The sequence below is a fragment of the Suncus etruscus genome, chromosome 18 (genome assembly GCF_024139225.1).
Source record: "Suncus etruscus isolate mSunEtr1 chromosome 18, mSunEtr1.pri.cur, whole genome shotgun sequence".
NCBI classification, from domain to species: domain Eukaryota; kingdom Metazoa; phylum Chordata; class Mammalia; order Eulipotyphla; family Soricidae; genus Suncus; species Suncus etruscus.
In genome coordinates, this window is record NC_064865.1 from 18636396 (window position 1) to 18655890 (window position 19495).

Sequence of the window (19495 nt, forward strand, 5' to 3'; positions counted from 1 at the left end):
CACAAAATTCAGATCAGGAAGACAAGGGAAGAGACAAGGCAGCAAGCACCTCCTTGGGCGCAGAACAAGGCCTGGGACGGGGCGTGGTCTCAGACCCAGCGCTGGCCCCACCCAGAGGTGGGCGTGGCCTCAGAGGCACCTCTGGCTCCACCTCAGAGGCGGGGCATAAGCTCAGACCAATTAGCTGCCTCCACTCCAGAGGAGGGCGTGGTCTCAGAACAATTGGCTGGCTTCACCCACAGGTGGGCGTGGCCTACGACCCACCGCGGGCCACGCCCCTTTCATGTAGCTGCAACTGGTCCACCCATCCAGGCATCACCTGGATGCAGGTGCACAGTCCCTGCCGGTGCAGGTGCAATTCCTCCGGGGCTGTCCCAGGAGCAGCAGGTCCCACCCCGGCTCCTCCAACGCCCCAGCAGAGAGCTTTTTCATGATCGAAGAGCCGGTCTGCCTGTGGCCCGCTGGTCTCTGCCTTTTGCAAAGGCTCCCTCGCGTTCCCGGTGGTCTGGGGCTCTCCCGGCCTCTCGTCCTGGGCCCGGGGCCGGCAGTCCCCGCGGTCACACGGAGCTGAGCTTCACCAGGCCGCGCACCGAGTCCGCGTGCAATGAGTCCTGGCCCGCCTGCTCTAGCGAGTGCCGGGCGCGGCCGGGGTCCAGGGGGCTGCCCCCCAGCAGGCGCGGCGGCGACGGCACCTCTTCGGGGGTCAGAAACGGGTGGGCCGGGGGCTCGTCCTTCAGGGGCAGCAGGTCCGCCAGCGCCCCCTCGGTGCTGAAGCTGGGCATGGAGGAAGGGGGCGTGGGCGGGCCCAGCGTCAGGCTGGTACACGGCGTGCCCAGCCCAGGCCGGCCGGAGGACAGGTGAAGCTCATCGCTGGACAGGCTCGGCTCGCTCTGCAGCAGGGGTGTGGCCGCCGCCTGCAACACGAATTTGGTGCTCTGAATGCATTGGTCTTGGTCACACTGGAGGGGGCACAAGCCGGGTGGTGCAGAGGGCCAAGGAGCGAGGCATGGTGAGAAAGGGCAGAGAAGGGAGGAGTGGAGAGAGAAAGAGAGTGGTTAGTAACACCAGTTAGAGCAGCAGTGAGAGCACCCCAGTAAGTCACCCCTATTAGACCACTGCATTGGATCACCCCTAATAGATCAGCCAATTGGATCACTCATTAGTCCATTCCAGGGTCACCCATCAGATCAATCCTCTTAGATTATCCCCGTGAGATTACCTGTTAGATCACCCATTAAAAGCCCCAAGTTAGATCTCCCGTTAGGTTATTCCTGTTAGATCACCCATTAGAACACCCATTAGAATTCCCGTGTTAGGTTGTCTGTTAGCTCACCCCATCAGAACACCTGGGGAGGCAGAGACAGAGCGTCTCAAGCAGTCACGGTCCTTTGGAGATGCCCCAACATAGCACAAGGCAAGTAACTAAGGAAGCTGCTCAAATATTAGTTACCCCAGGGACCACCCCGGCACACCATATGTACCACACAATCAGCCTTTGTGCTCCGAGGGCCTGGTTTAAAAAAAAGATCCCACGGATAAAGTGGGTCTTTTACTGGCATGTGCCTAAGACACGCAGGCACATGTGTGTGCACAGATACACAGGCTGGAGACAGAAATGCTAATGGCCTTGCATGATTCTGCCACAGCCTGCTGGACCCCCTATATATGTGGTCCCTGAGCACGTCAGAGGTCACCCCTGAGCCTGGAGCCATAAATAGCCCGAGTACTGCTGGACGGAGCCAAAAAATGTTTTTGTGTGTGATGTCACAGATTTAACCTCCAACTTCAGAGGGGCAAGGCCTGTACCCTTCCCCTGAACTACATACCGGGTCCCCATTCTCTGGTAGTTTTGAGACAATATTGCAGTTAGCATTTACCATATGGATGAAGCTAAGGGTAGAGCATGTGCCTCCCCCATCTGAAGCCCCTACATCATGGTAGCATTATTCCTAACACCCCAAAAGTGGAAGCAACCCGGGGAAGAGAATGTGGTCCCCCTCTTGCTAAAAGGAGTGTTTGTACCTGGGAAATTCAAGAGACTGTGATGGGGGGGGTCCCCAAGTTATTACCATTTATTTTCATGGGAAAATATCTGAATATGCTCAGACAGCCCCAAATTGTAAAAAAATAAAACCCAAATTTCTATTTGAGTGTTCTACTCTGTGATATGAGGGGATGTGGGAACCCATAAATGGTGACAACAACATAGTATGGAGCCTTCCAAAGGAAATTCTGACTTTAGGCTCTGATAGTGGTGAGCCTAGATTCTAGACCCTAGCCTAGAACATGCTATGTGAATGAAATAGGCCAGGCACAAAAGGGTAAATCCCACAGCCAATCCCACTCTCATGACGGACCTGGCAGATACAAACTAGAGGAAGGAGAGAGATGGCTACTTGGCACCAGAGTAGGTGTTTGGGAATTGATTGCTGGATGGAAGAAACTTCTGTTTCGTAAAGCACAAAGTCTTGGGGCTGCCAGGGTGGTGGTGGTGGTGATTGCCTAACAAGGTGAAGGAGCAAGAAACTCCTGAACCCCACTTCAGAAGGGCCAAGATGTCAATAGGGATATACTGTATATTTTGCTCCTGAGAGAAAAATTCACAGAGCAACAGAGAGCCTGAACTTTTGCTCAGCTGACTCATAAAAGCCCCTATATCCCCGATGATAATTTTAATGGCCCTGAAAACAGAGTTTTTCTTAATGTTGTTTGGGCAAGTAAATGCCCATTTGGCATAGGCTCTTTCCTGCCCTTGGAAGTGGGCATCAGTTCCTGGGTTCCTGTACCTGTGCCTCACCATGAAAGCATGGGGGTGTCCCTTTGACAGCTTTAACAGGGGCAAGTTCTAGGAGAGTCTAAAAGGTTAACCTTGGACTTTGCATGCAGGAGGCACCGGGTCCATTTCCAGCACCATACATGTCCCCTGAGCACCAGCAGAAACAACCCATGAGATCTCTGATTGAGGCTCCAAAGCCAAACAAACAAACAAACAAACAAAAAGGTTCAGGACACTCAGAGGGAAAGTATGGGGACATCTGTGCTGTTGGGGCTGGAGTAGCACAGAACATGTCTTGCAGCTTCACACCCAAGAGCTGGCTCTTGTGCTTAGGACAAAGGTTACCCTCTCTTTCTCTTTACAAAGAAAGGTCCCACCCCCACTATCATCCAGGCTCAGCAGGTGGCTGGTAGCTCAGGGCCTGATGGAGCCAGAAAACTAATTGGCAAGTTCTGTGTCAGGGACCAGCTCTCACTGTGACTGGTTCTGAGAGGACATTTCTAAAGTCAAGAGAAAGGAGAGAATGAGGGATGGAGTGCTTCCTACTTCCACTGGCCTTTCCATCCTCCACCACCAGGTGGGTGTCCTCCACTCATACCTCCTGGGGCAAAGAAGCTGCCAACAGCTTTCTGGAGCTCCCACTATGCTCTTAGACTGGCTCCCAATAGTGCTCAGACCAGATATTTGGGGCTGATGGCAGAGGGACTTTGAAGTTATGAAATTTAAGATCAGAGCCCCTGGCTTTCATGTCTTTTTTGTTTGTTTTTGGGCTACACTGACATTACCCAGGGCTTACTCCTGTACTCAGGGATCACTCCTGGTAGGTTGTGAGGGACCATATGGGGTATAAGGGATGGAACCCAGGCCAGCCACTTGCAAGGAAAGTTCCTAACTATGACTCCATTCAATTATTTTTCTTTTATTAAGAGTGCTCCAAATTTTAGGCCTTAGAGATGTTTAGAAACTATTCTTTTGGACACGGAGATGGCTCACAGGGCTGGGGCACCTGCTTTGCATGCAGGAGCCTCAGGTTCATCCGTGGTACTGCAAGTTCTCCTGAGCACCATCAGGAATAAACTCTGGCCCAACACAAGTAGCACCTCACCAAGGGCAGCCTGAACCCCTGAGCACCACCAAATGTGGCCCCCAAACAAAACAAACCAAGTCCTGAAGACTCAACTAGTAAGAACAAGTTATGTGAGCTCTCTGATGAGGATTTTTAGAAAGGAAATGTTGAGGATGTCTAAGGGGCCCCAAGAAACAATGGAACAGATAGTCAGTAAAACACAATCGCATATGAGAGCAAAAAATGATAAAACAACAAACAGAAATGACATGACTGAAGAGTCTGATAGGTGAAATGAAAAACTGAAGAACTCACTAGAAGGCCTCAGCAGCAGAGTAACAGATACTGATGATAGAGTCAGAGAGCTACAGTTTGAGATGCATAAAACCTCTAGACAACAGCAGAAGATGGAATAAAATGCTCAAAATAAATGAACAAAAGACAAGAGAATGCTATCTGGGATGAACACAAGAGGAGCTACCTAAGAGTCTTTGGATCCCAGAGGGAAAGGAAGGCAGCTCTGATGAAGATGCAACAGTCAAAGACTTCACTGCTGAGAATTTCTCAGAGCTAGTGAACCCAGATCCAAGAGTCCAAAAGGTATTGACTAGAAGAGGTTCAAATAAAAATACTTCATGAAATATCCTAATTAGAATAACAAAAGCCACAGATATAGATAGAATATGAAAAGCAACAAGATCAAAGAAAGAAATTATATATGAAGGAGTGTCAATAAGATTCACAGCAGAAGGGACACAGTTTTAGTTCAATTGCCTTGCACGCAGTTGACCTGGGTTTGATCCCCAGCATCTCACATAGTCCCTCAAACACTGCACTGCCAGGAGAAATTCCTGAGTGCAGAGCCAGAACTATCTCCTGAGCATTGCTGGATGTGTCTCCCTGCCCTCTAAAAATTCATAGTAGACTTATCATATCAATTACCAGCTCGATCATGATGGGCTATAGTTTAAAAATACCCAGAGATCTATATGATTGAAATTCGATCATGAACAACTTTGTAATTGTGAAAACAACTGTATTATGAACCAGGCATTTAAATAAAGTAATTGAACATCTCACCAAGAATACTTTACCCAGCCAGACTCTCTTTCCTGGAAACAACACCTCAGGACTCAGGACCTTTATAGACTAAAAACAATCTTAAGAAGAAGAACTCAAGTGGTTACTTTAAAACAAGACAAATCTCACAAACACACCCAACTTCTACAGAAAGGTGGAACAAAGCTCCATGACAACTGCACTCAGAGTCAATGACCAATAGAGACAAACAGAGGGGCAGGATGGATTAGAAAACAAAATCCAATCTTCTTCTGATTACAAGAAACACATGAATAGTGAGGATAAACCCAGACTCAAAAATCTAAGGGTGAGTCCCCCATACCCACCCTGCTACCATATTCCTAGCACTATAGGGGTGGGTAGTCACCTTTGAGCACAACCTGGAGTATTTCTTATGTACCACACCACCAGGCTGTGGCTCCCAAACAAAGCACCTCCCCCAAATAAACCAAACCAAGAAACCACCACCAGCGAGATCATTTACTTTTCTTTATCCTGTAGCATTTTTTGTTTTTGTTTTGGGTCACACCCATCAGTGCTCAGGGGTTAGTCCTGATTCTGCACTCAGAAATTGCTCCTGGCAGGCTCGGGGGACCATATGAGATGCCGGGAATCAAACTGGAGTCCATCCTGAGTTGGCTGCATGCAAAGCAAATGCCCTATTGCTGTGTTATCACTCCAGCCCCTTTCTGCAGATTTTTAAATCAAACTGCCTGTGTTGAAATGCATGTTGTTTGACTCAAGAAACTTTTCTAGGCTGAAATAAACATTCTTAAGACTATTGAAAGCAAAACTGGGGATTTTCTAGATGGTCTGGATGCTGATTCAGGATACATGGAAACATTTATTTCTTCTGCTCCAGTTCTGCTAAAAATAGTAGCTTGGACACAGTTTATTTCTGGGGTCTTAAGAACATGCATTTCCAGTTATAAAAATACTCTGGCAATCTATTGTAAACTTCAAATGAAGATTAGGGGTATTTCATATATTCTTTAGTATTCTTTAATAAAACATGATTCTTCAGGTTATTTCAGTGGTTAGCAACCTGAGGCTTGAGAGCCACATATGGCTCTTTTAATTTGGCTCTTCTGTGTTCCCGGTGGCCGCTCCAGGAGTAAGGACTCTGCTCCTACCCTCTTCAGTGTGTTCCCTGTGTGGTTCTCAAAATAAATTTCAATCGTGGTTTTGGCGAGATTTGGCTCAGTTGAAAAAAAAGGTTGCCGACCACCGGGTTATTTGATTCTGTACTACTTGAATTTTCAGGTTAGCCATATAGAGGGTGTGATAATAGTTTGAAAATGAGAAAGTCACTCTATTTAAGACTTGTCTTGATACAGGATTACAGGGATTTAAAGTCAGCTAATCAGGGCCAGAGTGATTGCACAGAGGTGAGGGGTTTGCCTTGCATGTAGCCCACCCGGGTTCAACCCCCAGTATCGAGCCTGTCAGGAGTGATTTTTTTTTTTTTATTTCTGAACTCAAAGCCAGGAGGAATCCCTGAGCACCACTGGGTGTGGCCCATAAACCAAAAGAAAAAAGAAAAAAAAGAGAAAACATATAAGGAGGCAATGCCTTCGGAGTAAGATTGGTCTCTCTAACGTGAGACCAGTCTTCAGGAGATACCACCTCTGGCAGGATCTTCAGGGAAGACAAAGTCTGCAGGTTGAATTTCTGCAAAATTTAAGGATGTGAGAAACATAGTTCTTTCCTAAGAAAACAGAAGACAAGTCTACACATGCTCAGGGCAATGCACCAGTAAGTGGACAGCCTGCTAATCTAAGAATGAGTGACTGAGAATAAAATCCTTGACAGGTTTTGTCATCTATAAAGCCCTCTACAAGTCTCAAAACCTCCTGAATCCAATAAACTCTAAGTAGACAAATGAAAGCAACAGAAAATTGTGCTGGTACAGGTTGCAGGGATGAGTATTGCTGGAGGAGACAGTGGGTGGAGGGGGTGAAAGCACAATGGGAGGCGGTACCCTCACACAGTCGGGGTGCTGGTCAAGTGTGGGAGTGTGGGGACTCTGGAGGCAGGCATGACCCATCTGTAAGTAACATGGGGGCAATGCCAGATTGCTGTGAGGGCTTCATTAGTGTGAGGGTGTCCTGGCAGGTGGGCGTAGATGAGCCTGGAAGAGGACAGTCCCACCTGCAGGTGATTGCCCCCCCCCCATTGTTTTCTCCCCACTCCATTGACTCAGCTCACTGCTAGATGCCCACCCAAAGTAGTGAGCGAGGTGGCCTCGGTGGACAACAGCCACGGTAATAGTGGCCTACTGACAGGGGACAGGCAGGGGAGGGTCAGAGAATGCCTGACTGCATGCATCTGCACAGAGGGACCCTGAAAGCCAAGGTTCAGCCCTTCTGTCCAATCCCAGCCAGAATATGTCAGGGACACATCATGAGCACTGGGGGTCAAGGCTGCTCTCACTAGACACAGCCGGGTCTGGGCCCACCTTCAGCTCCAAGTTCTGGCTCATTGCTCATCTCTCCCTGACAGTTATCACAGTGCCTGTCCCTCCCCAGAGGGGATTTATTTAGGAGTTCTCCCAGTTCTAAGCCAAGTAGAGACTTGGGTAGTAAGAAAAGAGGCAGGAGGAGCAGGAAATGCATGTGATTCCCGTGCGGAAAAGTGAGTTCAGCCAACTAGGAGGGGACAGAGAAAGTTGAGTGCTGGCTGTCCAGGACCAACTTTCCTTCTTGTGAGAAAAGCCAAACAGGCTTTGTTAACAGGAAACATAAGGCTGCTAACTGCTGGTCCTGACATAGAACCAAAAAGGCAGACCCTCATCTTGGGCTTGAGGCAGGGATTCATTTGTATTTAAAAAGGTTTTTTCTTGTTTTTCTTGTTCTTTTTTTTTTTTTTTTTTTTTTTTTTTTGATTTTTTGAGTCACACCCGCCAGCATTCAGGGGTTACTCTTGGCTCTATGCTCAGAAGTTGCTCCTGGCAGGCTCTGGGGACCATATGGGATGCCGAATTTGAACCACCGTCCTTCTGCATGCAAGACAAATGCCTTACCTCCATGCTATCTCTCAGGCCTTTTTTCCCTGCTCTTTTTAAAAGGTCTAAAGATGTTTCCATGGCCCCTGAAGAGCACAAAGGCACTTTGCTTACGGTGGGTATATGGGTGATCCCTGGACTGGGGAGTCCAAAGAGGCTGAGCTCCATTTGCCCTGCCACCAAGCCTTCCTGCTGCCCTTGATCACATTTGCAGGAAGTCTCTTGGGATCATAGGGGGATACAACAAGGACCGGACAGTGCCTCTGAGTCCATCTGCTGGAGCCTTCTCTGTGCTGGCCTGATATTCATGCCCCATCTGGGGGCTCTTCCTGTGTTCTCTACTTCAATGAGGCTGCCCCTTGAACTCATAGCACCTCCCAACTCCTCCACCACTGTTGCCTCATGCACTTCACCCAAATGAAGCTGTTTTTGGGTGATTCATGAGCAGAAGTCTTCCTGGATGCCAGGCCCCTACACACACCTTGTCTCATGCCCTCGAGCCTTCTCTGGTCTACCTGTCTACACTGTCTTCCTGATCCCCATGGGCAGCTTAGACTCTCCATTCATCTCTCCTATTCTTCTCTGACCATTTCTCCCACCTCTAGAGCTAATTCATCGTAAATGGGTCAAACATTTCCCAGGAGGCTTTACTTGAACCCCAAGCACCCACAGACCATGCTTTAGTTGTCAAATTAATAGTTTTGGGGCCAGAGCGGTGGTGCAAGTGGTAAAGCATCTGCCTTGCATGCGCTAGCCAAGGATGGACCGCGGTTAGATCCCCCGGCATCTCATATGGTCACCCAAGCCAGGAGCAATTTCTGAGTGCATAGCCAGGAGTAACCTCTGAGCATCACCGGGTGTGGCCCAAAAACAACAACAACAACAATAACAAAATGGTATTATAATAACAGCATCACCAGTAGCCATGGTCTGCTGGTTGCCAAGCACCCTTTGCTACAGTCTGTTTTGCCATGAAACCAATGTAGCTATTTTAAAGAATGTTTGGGAAGTGCCTTGCCTTCCAGTGAACTTGGCAGGAAAAGTCTGTGTGCTCACCTCCGTATCTGCTAACGGGGTGTCAGGATGTTCTAACAATATTGCAATGAGAGAAATGCAGAAGGAAAGATGTGGGCTCATGACCCGACGGCTGGGGGCACTACAAGCTTCTGAACATGAGGGCAGCAGGGCTCAAAATCCTCCTGCTGCACCAGTACCAGAAAAGCTTTGCAGCCTGGGGATCTTTCTAGACATGTGGTCCTGGTTGATTATGAGATGTCTTGCTTTAGTAAGTGAAGTATGGATGTCACATATACACACAAAAAACTTAGCTTCCAATATGGAAGTATCTTGGACCATTTCTTACATTTGGACCATTTGGAAAAATTGTGCAGCCCAATTGCTCTTGGCTTGAGCATCACTCCAAGTGCCCTCAGCTGGGATGGTCCCCTAGGCATTCCACAGCATGTCAAAGAAACACTAGTACTCCAGGTGCCCTGGGCAGGGCCATCCCCAGCACACCTTCTCCCCCACACAGGTGAGCCACTTCCTGCCTTTCCAAAAGAGTGCAGAGTCTCTACTTTGCATCTGTGGAACCACTTCCAGTCCTCAAGTGACTCTCCTTTCACCTGTTCCACAATGAAAGTGTATGGAAAGGGTCAGAGAAAGGAATAGGATGGGGCTAAGGCACTCCCTTGTATGTAGCTGAACCCCATTCAATCCCTGCACTGCACGTGTTCCCCTTAGTGACCCCGAGTACAAAGTCAGGAGTCAGAGCTGAGTGTGGCTCCAAAACCAAACCAGAAGAAACCAACACTGAAGAAGAGAGAAGAGATGAGGCCAGCAGTTAGATAGCTGGGCAGAATGGGCAGAGTCCTAGAGACACAGTGTAGAGATCTGGAGCATCGGAAATGGAGTCTCGCAAGACTATAGCGCCCATGAGTACTCTGCCCAGACTATGTCTCCAGGGAGATGTTTCTGGTCTTTAGAGGACACTCCTAAATCTTCACTGACTTTTCTGAGAAATAGGAGAGAGGTCAATATGGAATACTGATGCCTGTAATATGGCGTCTTCTCAGTGCCACTTGATAGGGCCCACATTGTCCCAAGAGCAGCACCCAAGGAAAGGCACCTGCGGGATCTTTCACCAACGCAGATGTAAATGCCCCCTCAGGATTATGCAGCATGTAGAGGGGTCACAGGCCACTGCAGGGTGGGTTTCTTAGAACAGAGCCCAGTTTTGGGGTGGGGGAGGTACAGAAAGAAGATGGGGAGGAGGATGATAAAGAAGAGGGAAGAGGAGAAAAGGAAGGAGGATGGGGAAGACATTGAGGAGGAGAGGAAGAAAAGGGAGGAGAGTGGAGAGGATGGGGAGGAGAGGGAAGAAGAGTATGGGGAGTAGGACAGAAAAGAGGGGGAGAAAGATGGGAAGGAGAGGGAAGAGGGTGGGTTGGAGAGAGAAGAAAGTGAGGAGGAGGGAAAGACAAAAGGAAGGGAGGAGGGAGAACAGGGATTCTCCTCTGATAGGGACTGAACAGGCATTTTCTACTTTATGCCAGAGTGTGGGGCTGCAGACAAACTTAGATCAGGGTGGGGTTTCACAGACCTTGGCCCACTCTGCAGATGAGGGGATACTGAGCATTACTGGGCGAAGGGAATTGTGAAGCCTGAGGGAGGCCACCCAGAGGCAGAACTGGAGCTCCTGTTCTCTGGGCTGTTGATAACAGCAACAACCCACCTCCCTGCCCTCCATGCCCCATTCCCTGCCCCACACAGGACCCCACTGGTCTGGCCTCTGAGTGAGGATGCAAACCCGGAGAGAGCAGTGTTTCTAGGCTGCTGGTCTAGTGAGCTCATCTTCCTTGCCAGGTGCTACTAGCCCTTCTGGAAGGTTCACTGAGCAGCCCACTATACAGCCTGGCACAGACTTGCCCCGGCTATCAGGAGGGCAATATCAAAGGTGTGAGAGGGCCCATAGCGGACTGGGCAGAGAGAAGCCTGGTGCTGGCTGGGGCCCTACCATGTCACTCTGGGACTGTGCAGCCCCATAGGCTGGCATCCCGTTGGAAGGCGCAGCAGGCTGCAGCGTGTCGGGCTGGATGTAGCCTCTTCTGTCGATGAGACTGCAAAAAAGAGAGAAAAAGAGAGAGAAGGAGTGGAGGGGATGAGATGTGAGTGAGTGGAAAGTACAGATCCGGCCTCCTATCAGCCTCTCCTCTCTGCCAGGGCCCAAGGCCATCAGTGTGGTTTGTTTCCAACCCCCAGGCCTACCTGGGCACCCAACTGCCTCAGGTCCCCTATAATCCGGCCTCACCTTTTCTTTGCAGCTGAGACCCAGACTTCCTACCTCTTCCATCTCCCCTGGTGTTGCTTTAAATAATAAAGAGGTCCTTTGGATGGGCTAGATGGAGATGGAGGCCTTTGTCCTTTAGCCCGGCCATGTGGCTCCATCCCTGCCCCCCCCCCCCCATTAACTGGCGGGTCTACAAGTTCAGGTGGCAGCAAGAAGGCAATCCACTCACAGCAGGCTTCAGGAAATATCAGCTTTATTCATGCTCTAGCCAACATGTGTGGCTCCTATAACTATTTACACATGCTATTTTTAGCTTGCCCTCCGTCTAGCCTTTATCAGCCATCTTTAGCCTCCTGCTACCTCTCCATCCAGGTAAATGCAAATCTCAATCAATATCTCCTGCCCCTGAGGCCAAACCTTTTATTACCTTCCCAAGACCCCTCCCAGGAATGGGAGGGTCTTGCAGGTAAAGTTACATGTAGCAAGACCCCTCCCAGGAATGGGAGGGTCTTGCAGGTAAGATCAAGTTACACCCTGGTACCCAGAAAAACCTCCAGCGCTTCAGCTGGGAGGAGGCAGTAAGTGATCAAGAGCCCTGATTGGTCTCTCATTGGCATCATGTTCTGATTGGTCGCTTCCATAACCCTCATTTACATGGGGCTACACCTGCTTCTTCCCCTGAACTCTGCCCCCTGCCCACCACATGGTGTCCCAGGACCTCATCAAGCATTAAGTGTCTGTGCAGCAAGTGTGGAGGACAGAGTTCATGGTTCCCTGGCATCTCCACATGCCTGCAATGCCCAAGAGCTGAGCCAGGTCTTTTCCATCACTGAGTGTCTCCATACTCTATACTCTATCCACCCTTCTGCTCAGCCTGTTGGTGGTGGAGGAGGGCTAGGCAGCAGAGACCCTTTCCAGATGCTCTAGGACACCTTTCCTCTGTAGGTTGGAAGGCGCACCAAAATGCAGGCTTGGGGCAACCTTGGGTCTAGGTCAGAGGGCACAGGACACTCAGTCAGAAGCCGGGGTTGGTGGCATCGTAGGGGACAGGAATTCCCTGAGTCCTCACTGGGTCCTGACAAATGGTCCTGCCTTGATGGTCCCACCCCAGGGCTTGCTGGGACCATCGTCCAGCCTCTGCTTTGGTAGGCCTGCTGCATTCCCAAAGCTGTCCTGAGTTTGCATTTCTGAGGAGAGACACAAGGGTGGGGGATGCCCAATGAGATTCAGACTCCTGGAAACTACACCGTTGTGAGGAGATGCAAATGTCTCAGGCCTTTTACTTTGTTCAAGAGGCAACCTAGGAACTGAGGAATTGGAGGGTGAGGGTGGGGAAACACTTTAGCCAGGAGCAGAGCAAGAACAGACCAAGGGAGCCTGGAGCCAAGAGAAAAATCTCTCTTCACACACACACACACACACACACACACACACACACACACACACACACACACACACACACACACACACACGAAGATGTTGGGGTTCCTATGTTCTCCCCACACCAACTCCTTCCTTCTTTTCCTCCCAGGAGTCAGGATCCCCCTTACCACCAGGCTTGCATCTGGTCTCCTGTATTGCTTTCCTCTCAATTCTTATGCATCAGTTAGACCAGATCACAACTCAACTCCTTACCCCTCTTCCAAGAAGCCCTTCTAGGTTTCTCACAGTTGCTTCCTTGAGCAACTGACCCCTGGAGGTGACTGTCCCTTTCCTCTGCCCACCTCTCAACACACATACTGGTTCCTTGGATGTTTATTTAGTCTTTCCAAGTTTTCATTCCTCCTGCCACAGTTGAGTGTGGATCTCAGGCCTTGCCATGCCATCCTGAGAGAGAACCATGCCATGGGCCCAGAGTCTCTTCCCAAACTCTAGGGTCCCTTCCTGCCAGCACCTCTGCAGGAAGGCCTTGGGGGTTAACCAGAAGGGCACCCTCAGATTTCTTCCTTGTTGGCCCACACTGGCCATTCACCAATTCCCATGCTGGCCACCTATCAATGCCCAGCTCCCCAGGGGCCGTGAGCCAATACCCTCTTGAATGTAGCTCTGGGGTAACTACCCACATACACAGTGTGGAGGTGCCCTTCTGTGCCCCAGAGGCTAAATTAGAAATGAAGTTTGTGTCTGAGAACACATGATCATGATGATAGCCATGGTAGGCTCAGGGCATGATGGAACAGCCTTGGGGATGGCTTGGTGGCCTTGTGGGTTTGGGGGGCATCACTTGCATTTCAGGCTTTGGGAGAAGGACTTAGCCAGTCCTTGCAGGCACTCTGGCCCAGTACATGACAGTGGGTAAATCTGAAGAAAAGAGCAATGTGGGTGTGAGGCCCTAAGGTGCCTGGGGCTCTCAGATCGATCACACTTGTCAGGGTCTATGGGACACCCTAGTTTCGGGTCCCCTGTCAGGGCTGAGAACTGATTGGCTGTCTGCAGGCTGACAGTGAGTCTCTCTTCTTCCCAGTCCTGGTCCCCAGCATAGGAAGCAAAAGAAAGGCCTCTCGGGTGAGATTTCAGCAAACAGCTCTGGCATGCAGGGACCAGAGCACCAGCCAGGCTCCCCAGTACCACATTTCAGCTCGCAGAAAACCCCGTTTCCCCATTCTCCCCTCCAGTCTTTCGGAGCAGACCCCGTGCAGTGCGCGCACCCTGTGCCTCTTACCTGGGAGAGATGGGCCCACACAGAGCCACGCAGCAGTTGGTGAAGATGTTTCCATAGCTGTAGGGGTTGTAGTTCTCTTTCCCTCTCTTATTTGACCAGGAGCCTTTAATCTGCCGAAGGGAATAAGCAATAAGATCCAACAGACTTTCCACTCAGGCCACAGTATTTGCAGACAGGCATCTTTGCGGAGTCCACCGCTGTTCGATGGTAACCAAGATACTTATACCCCACTATTTGGGAGTGTTGCCCCAAAAACAGCTGATCAGAGGAGGGAAAGGGTCAGTCTCCGGGACAATAAACTTTTTGGTTTTGTGTTTGGCTGTTGGGGCCATGCCCAACAATGCTTTGGGGCTAAAAATCCTGCTTCTGTGCTCAGTAATGACCCCTAGCAGTACTTGGAGGACCTTAAAAATTCAGAACTGGGCTCAGCCACATGATGAATGTGTTACCCCAGTTCTATCTCTCTGGTCCCATGATAACCTTCTAACCTCTAACTTCCATTTGAGGTCATAATACTTCAGTTCATTCCACAGACCCCAATAACCAATAGACAGACAGTCTGGTCCAGCCTGAAGGTGCTGCCAGAGCAAGCCTGTAGATTCTTTTTTATGAGGATTCACACCTGGCGATGCCCAGGGCTCATTCTTGGCTGAGCTCAGGGATCACTATTGGTGGTGCTTGGGGGGACCATATTGGTGCCAAGGATTGAACCTTGATCAACCCTATGCCAGGCAAGTGCCCACCCTGCTATAATCTGGTCTATGCCCTAAAGGCCCTTTAGATTCTCATAGATACCACTGCCCCAACCAGACCCTGTACCAGGGCTACAGTCCAACATTTTTGCAGCCCAGAAAAGGTCTTGCTAGAACCTTTTTGTTTGTTTGTTTGGGGTCACACCTGGTGGCACTCAGCTCAGGAGTTACTCCTGGCTCTGTGCTCAGAAATCACCCCTGGCAGGCTCAGGGCACCATATGAGATGCCGGCATTCGAACCGCCATCCGTCCTGTGTTGGTTGTGTGCAAGGCAAATGCCCTTACCTATGTGCTAACCCTCTGGCCCCACTAGAACCTTTTTTAAAGGTCCTAATTTACTCGGTAGCCTAACTGGGTTTAGGGAAAACTTCTACCACCTTTCTGCTTCACCACTGCCCCCTCTATGGGCATCATCTATGCATTGAGACTTGGGGTGCTCATCCTTTCTATCAGCATTAGTCCATATGGTGAAAATCAGATGATCACTCCTTCAGTATTGGTCTACACCAGTGATCGGCAACGTGCGGCTTGCAAGTCACATGTGGCTCTTCACACTTTTAATTTGGCTCTTCTGTGTGCCGGGTGGCCGCTCCAGGAGTCAGGACTCTACTCCTAGCCTCTATCAGTGCGCGGCCCTCTGTGGCTCTCAAAATAAATTTCAATCGTGGTTTTGGCGAGTTTTGACTCAGTTGAAAAAAAAGGTTGCCGACCACTGGTCTACACAATGAGGATTACTGGAATTAGGAGGAGGAAGGCTGTGGGGTCCTTCCTGGAACCAGTTCCTAGGGGTGCTGACAGTGCCCAGGCCCATCTTGGCCAGCTACCCCCAGTGGGAATGGAGCAGCTGGGGTGCCCCTTGCATGGCCTGGCCTTCATGGGGAGCCCTCGCCCACCCCAGCCTCACCCCCCCCACGCAGGAAACTCACGTCCTCATTGGTGGTCTGGTTGGAGCTGACCAGGTAGGTATGAAAACCTGATAGTCCCACGATGGACCAGACGGAGAAGAAGCACACGACGGCCTCAATCACAGTGCCTGAGTCAAGGAACGCAGCTGGGAAACCAACCAGTCAGTCCTGGCCTGGGCATGGACCAGGCCACTCAGAGCTTCATATCGGCCACCCCACATCCCCCACTCTAGGAAAGCAGCTGGAGTGCCTAGATGTGGCTCCCCACCAACCACCCTCCTTCCTTGGCCTCTGCCTCTGCCTGTGATTCAAAATGTTGTTTCGTCCATGCGGTAGCCACAAACACAGGACACTGGCTGTGGCTGGCAATGAAACCAGCCTACAGACATACTCAGAATTTGACTGTAGAGACCAAGAGGTTTGGGGTCAACAGGGCTTGCCTGCGACAGGACTGTGTCCCAGTAGAAGGGAACAGCGTTTTGTGGCCCCACAGGACTGCTTTCTGCCCCTGTACACAAGAGGGCACTTCTCAGGATGATAGAGGGACCAGATCTCTGAAGGAGCCTTGCCTGGCCTGGGAGCACCTGACTCTAGTTCTCAGGAAGGATTGCCGCCAGGAGGAGGGTGAGGGAAGCCTACAGTTGCTGCCATTCTGTGGCTGCTCCATCTATGCCAAGGCTTCTAGCAAATTCCATACAAATCAAATGATGGCTCCTAAGTCTCTGCCTTTCAGGAATTGGAGATCTGGGGACAGAGAGTTTCCTGTCAGCATTGGCAGATGAGGCTGGAGACAGTTACCCTGGGTTCAGAAGCCATGGATACACCCAGCTAGTACCCTAAAGACCAGAGTCCATAGGGCTCTGCTTCCAGAAGTCAAGTCTGGTGTCCATCTGCCTGAATCACACCGACAGTCCCCACCTCACACAACTGCAGACTAAGGGGATCCCACAGTAGAGCATATGGCTATAGGGCCCGCACCTACTGATGAAAAGGAGCTGAGAAATGGGCCCAGGTCCAGCCAGAGTCCCCAAACTAACTTGGGTGTGTCTAACCCTGCACAGACCTGAGGCAGCAGGTGGGTAGGTGCGTGGACACTCCCTTTCAGGGTGCTCTTGCCCTGCCACCATGCCGCTCAGAGCCCCACCACTGCCCGTGGGGTTGGGAAGGATATGAGGCTGGGTTGTCCTTGATTGCTGTCAGGAAGCCCGTCTGCTGCGAGCCTACAGGGAGAGGGGGGCCAATGCTGGGTTCCTGGCAGCCCAGGCCCTCCTAGCCATGCCCTCCCCCTGCCCTCCTGGAACCCCAAAAGCCTGGACTCTGGGTGTGTTGTGGGGCCCCATCTTGGTACCAGGGAAGAGATGCCATCGAAGAGCAACATCAGAACTGAACCCAGCATCTGCCAGAGATTTTTTTCCCCTTCAATATGAGCACTTGAGCATTTGCTCACTTTCCCTAAATTGTAGCTCGGTTTCTCCTTCATTTGCTCCATTTTCAGAGAAAAACAGTTGAAGGCCAGTTTTTTTCTTTCTTTTACAAAAAATGTTTTGCCCAGAGGCAGGTAACTTGACTGTGGTGGGAGGCCCACAGCCAGGCTCACCACCTCGAGTCACACCTACTCCAAGCTCCAGGGACTGGGCCTTTTGGGGATGCAGGCATTTGGCTCTGAAGTACCAAATGCAAGAATCTTCCTGTGCTGAGTGAAGATGTTCTGAACAGAAGCTGTTTTTATTTTAAGGAGTAACATTCCCTTCTTTTTTGTGGGGGGAGTGTTTGGGCCACACCTGGCAGTGCTCCATGGTTACTTTTGGTTCTGTGTTTATGAGTAGCTCCTGATGGGCTCAGAGGACCTTAGGGGGTGTCAAGGATGGATGGGTGGATCCGGGTGGATTACTTGCCAACCCAATGCCCTCCCTGCTGTGCTCTTGCTCTGGCTGACAATCCCTGAGTACAGAGATAGGCCTATCTTGGGGAACTCTAGTTTCGCTTCAGGAAGTCAGATGGAATCTAGCTTTTAGGCAGCTGTGAAATGGGGATGTTTCAGTGCGTTTTCCTGGGGAACAGCAGAGGTTGGGTCTGGGTTCCTCGGCATTACAGGGGTGAAGGCAGATGAATGGCTTTATTCATTCTCCTGTGTTCACTGTCTACCACCAGGGCACCAGGGTGCCAGCTGCCCACAAGGACTAAGAAAAGGGGGCTTTGGCCAGCAGCAGAGCTAACCATGCTGGGTATATATGCACCCCCTTCCCCAGTGCTCCCCAACTCTCCCTCTCTGTCTTCCTGGGACATTCTTCTTTGAATTCCCTTCCAGCCAGAGGATCTCTCAGTTACCCGGTAGATAATCGAGACAAATGGTTTTTCCTCTGGAATGCCAGTGAGTCATGAAGAAGCTCATTCCTTCCCTCCAACCATCTGATGCCAAGGGAAAGAAGGGTATTGTTCTGGAATACAGGGCAAGGGGAGAGCTCTGTAGGGCTCAGGGGACACTCAGAAGGCAGTAGCACAGGCTTTACATGAGGCTGCCTGGGTTCAACCCCTAGCACCACAAGGTCCCCTGGGAGAGAGCAGCTGGGTGGGAGTGCTTCCACCAGGCTCAGCCTCCTCCCACTCTCCCCTAGGCCCTCAGCCCCAGACATGCTCCATGTGCTCCACTTTCAGATAAGGAGCTGGGGTTCCACAAAAACAGGGGACAGCAGATATTGACCATATGTTATCTGTGGCAAGTAATATAAGGAATGCCGGCAGGGCATTTGCCTTGCACTCTGCTGACCCAGTTTGATCTCCGGCATTCCATATGGTTCCCTGAGCACCGCCAGAAATGGTCCCTGAGCACAAAGTAAGCCCTGAGCATCATCGGAGTGCCCCCCAAAAGGGGAAGTTTCATTTCTGTGCCCCCCAAAAGAAAGTGATGGAAGTGGCATTTCAGACTGTGACCTGGGCACATGCCATTGTGGTAAAGATAGAAAGTGAGACAGGCATGCTCACTCTCTCTGGAACATTCCAGAGAGAGCTTGGCACCTGCTAAGGGTCCTGATGTCTGCAGGCTGCACTGGTGGGTTCATCATCCCTTCTCCTCTTATTCCTGATTTCTGAAAAGCCTCAGCGACTTGAGGAATCCACTCTGTGCCCTGCAGAATGGGGGTGAAAAATATGCAGGGGCAAACCTATCCAAATCATCGGAGTCCAACTTTCCTTTTATTTAAAATACTGTTTGTGAAGGACATGCCAAGTATGCTCAGGGGTTACTCCTGACTCTGTGCTCAGGACTCACTCTTGGCAGTGCTCAGGTTCCTTGGGATGCCAAGTGTTTAACCGAGGTCGGCCGCGTGCAAGGCAAATGTTCTTCCCTCTGTGCTATCACTCCAGCTCCCTCTTCTTTTTAGTAACGCTGCTTCTCTCATAAGCTGGGGTCTATCTTTTTCTTTTATTGGATGGCCCCCACATCTGGCAGTTCTCAGAGGTTGAGCTTGGCTGAGGATGGGTCACTGATAGAAGTGCTGGGTGGGGTCATATGGTGCCTGGAGATTGAATCTGGGGTCTCTCACATACAAAGTATGTGCACAGCCCATTGAGCTACCCCTCTGGCCCTCAAGGAAAGGTCTTTATGGGAAGGAGGGAGACGGCAACTGCTCTGGACTGGAGTGGGGCAGGGAGCAAGCAAGAAGGGAGGAGGGACAGGAGAAGGGGGAGAGAAGAAAGAGCCAGCCTGGGATGATCAAAAGATCAAGTCAACACCCAGAAACTCGAGTCAAGTAAACAACCACTTCCGAAATTTGAGTTTACCAGAGCGTATACTTACGAAGGATGACGTGGGTGATGACAAATGCAAATATAAAGACGGTCAGAAAAGACAGGGATAAAATAAACAGGTAAAAAAATCGGTAGTTTCTCTTCCCCACACAGTTGCCTACCCAGGGACAGTGGTGATCAAACCGTTCTGAAATGAGAGGTAGAGAAAAAACCA

At 50.5% G+C, this 19495-nt stretch overlaps 1 protein-coding gene across 2 annotated transcripts in view; it reads right to left on the reverse strand.

The window, feature by feature from the left end:
• Positions 1-276: 276 nt before the first annotated feature.
• ZDHHC14 (zinc finger DHHC-type palmitoyltransferase 14) overlaps positions 277-19495 on the reverse strand; it is a 122456-nt gene continuing 103237 nt past the window's right edge. Inside the window, exons 4-9 of one of the 2 annotated variants that reach the window (XM_049765361.1) lie at positions 19331-19468; positions 16706-16754; positions 15556-15658; positions 13878-13987; positions 10943-11045; positions 277-914 (exon numbers count right to left, since the gene is read on the reverse strand). In XM_049765361.1, coding sequence (XP_049621318.1) covers positions 558-914; positions 10943-11045; positions 13878-13987; positions 15556-15658; positions 16706-16754; positions 19331-19468 — 860 coding nt within the window. In that variant the 3' untranslated portion in view covers positions 277-557. Of the gene's footprint in view, positions 960-10942; positions 11046-13877; positions 13988-15555; positions 15659-16705; positions 16755-19330; positions 19469-19495 lie in introns of both variants that reach the window. The other variant, XM_049765360.1, reaches the window with a different exon arrangement.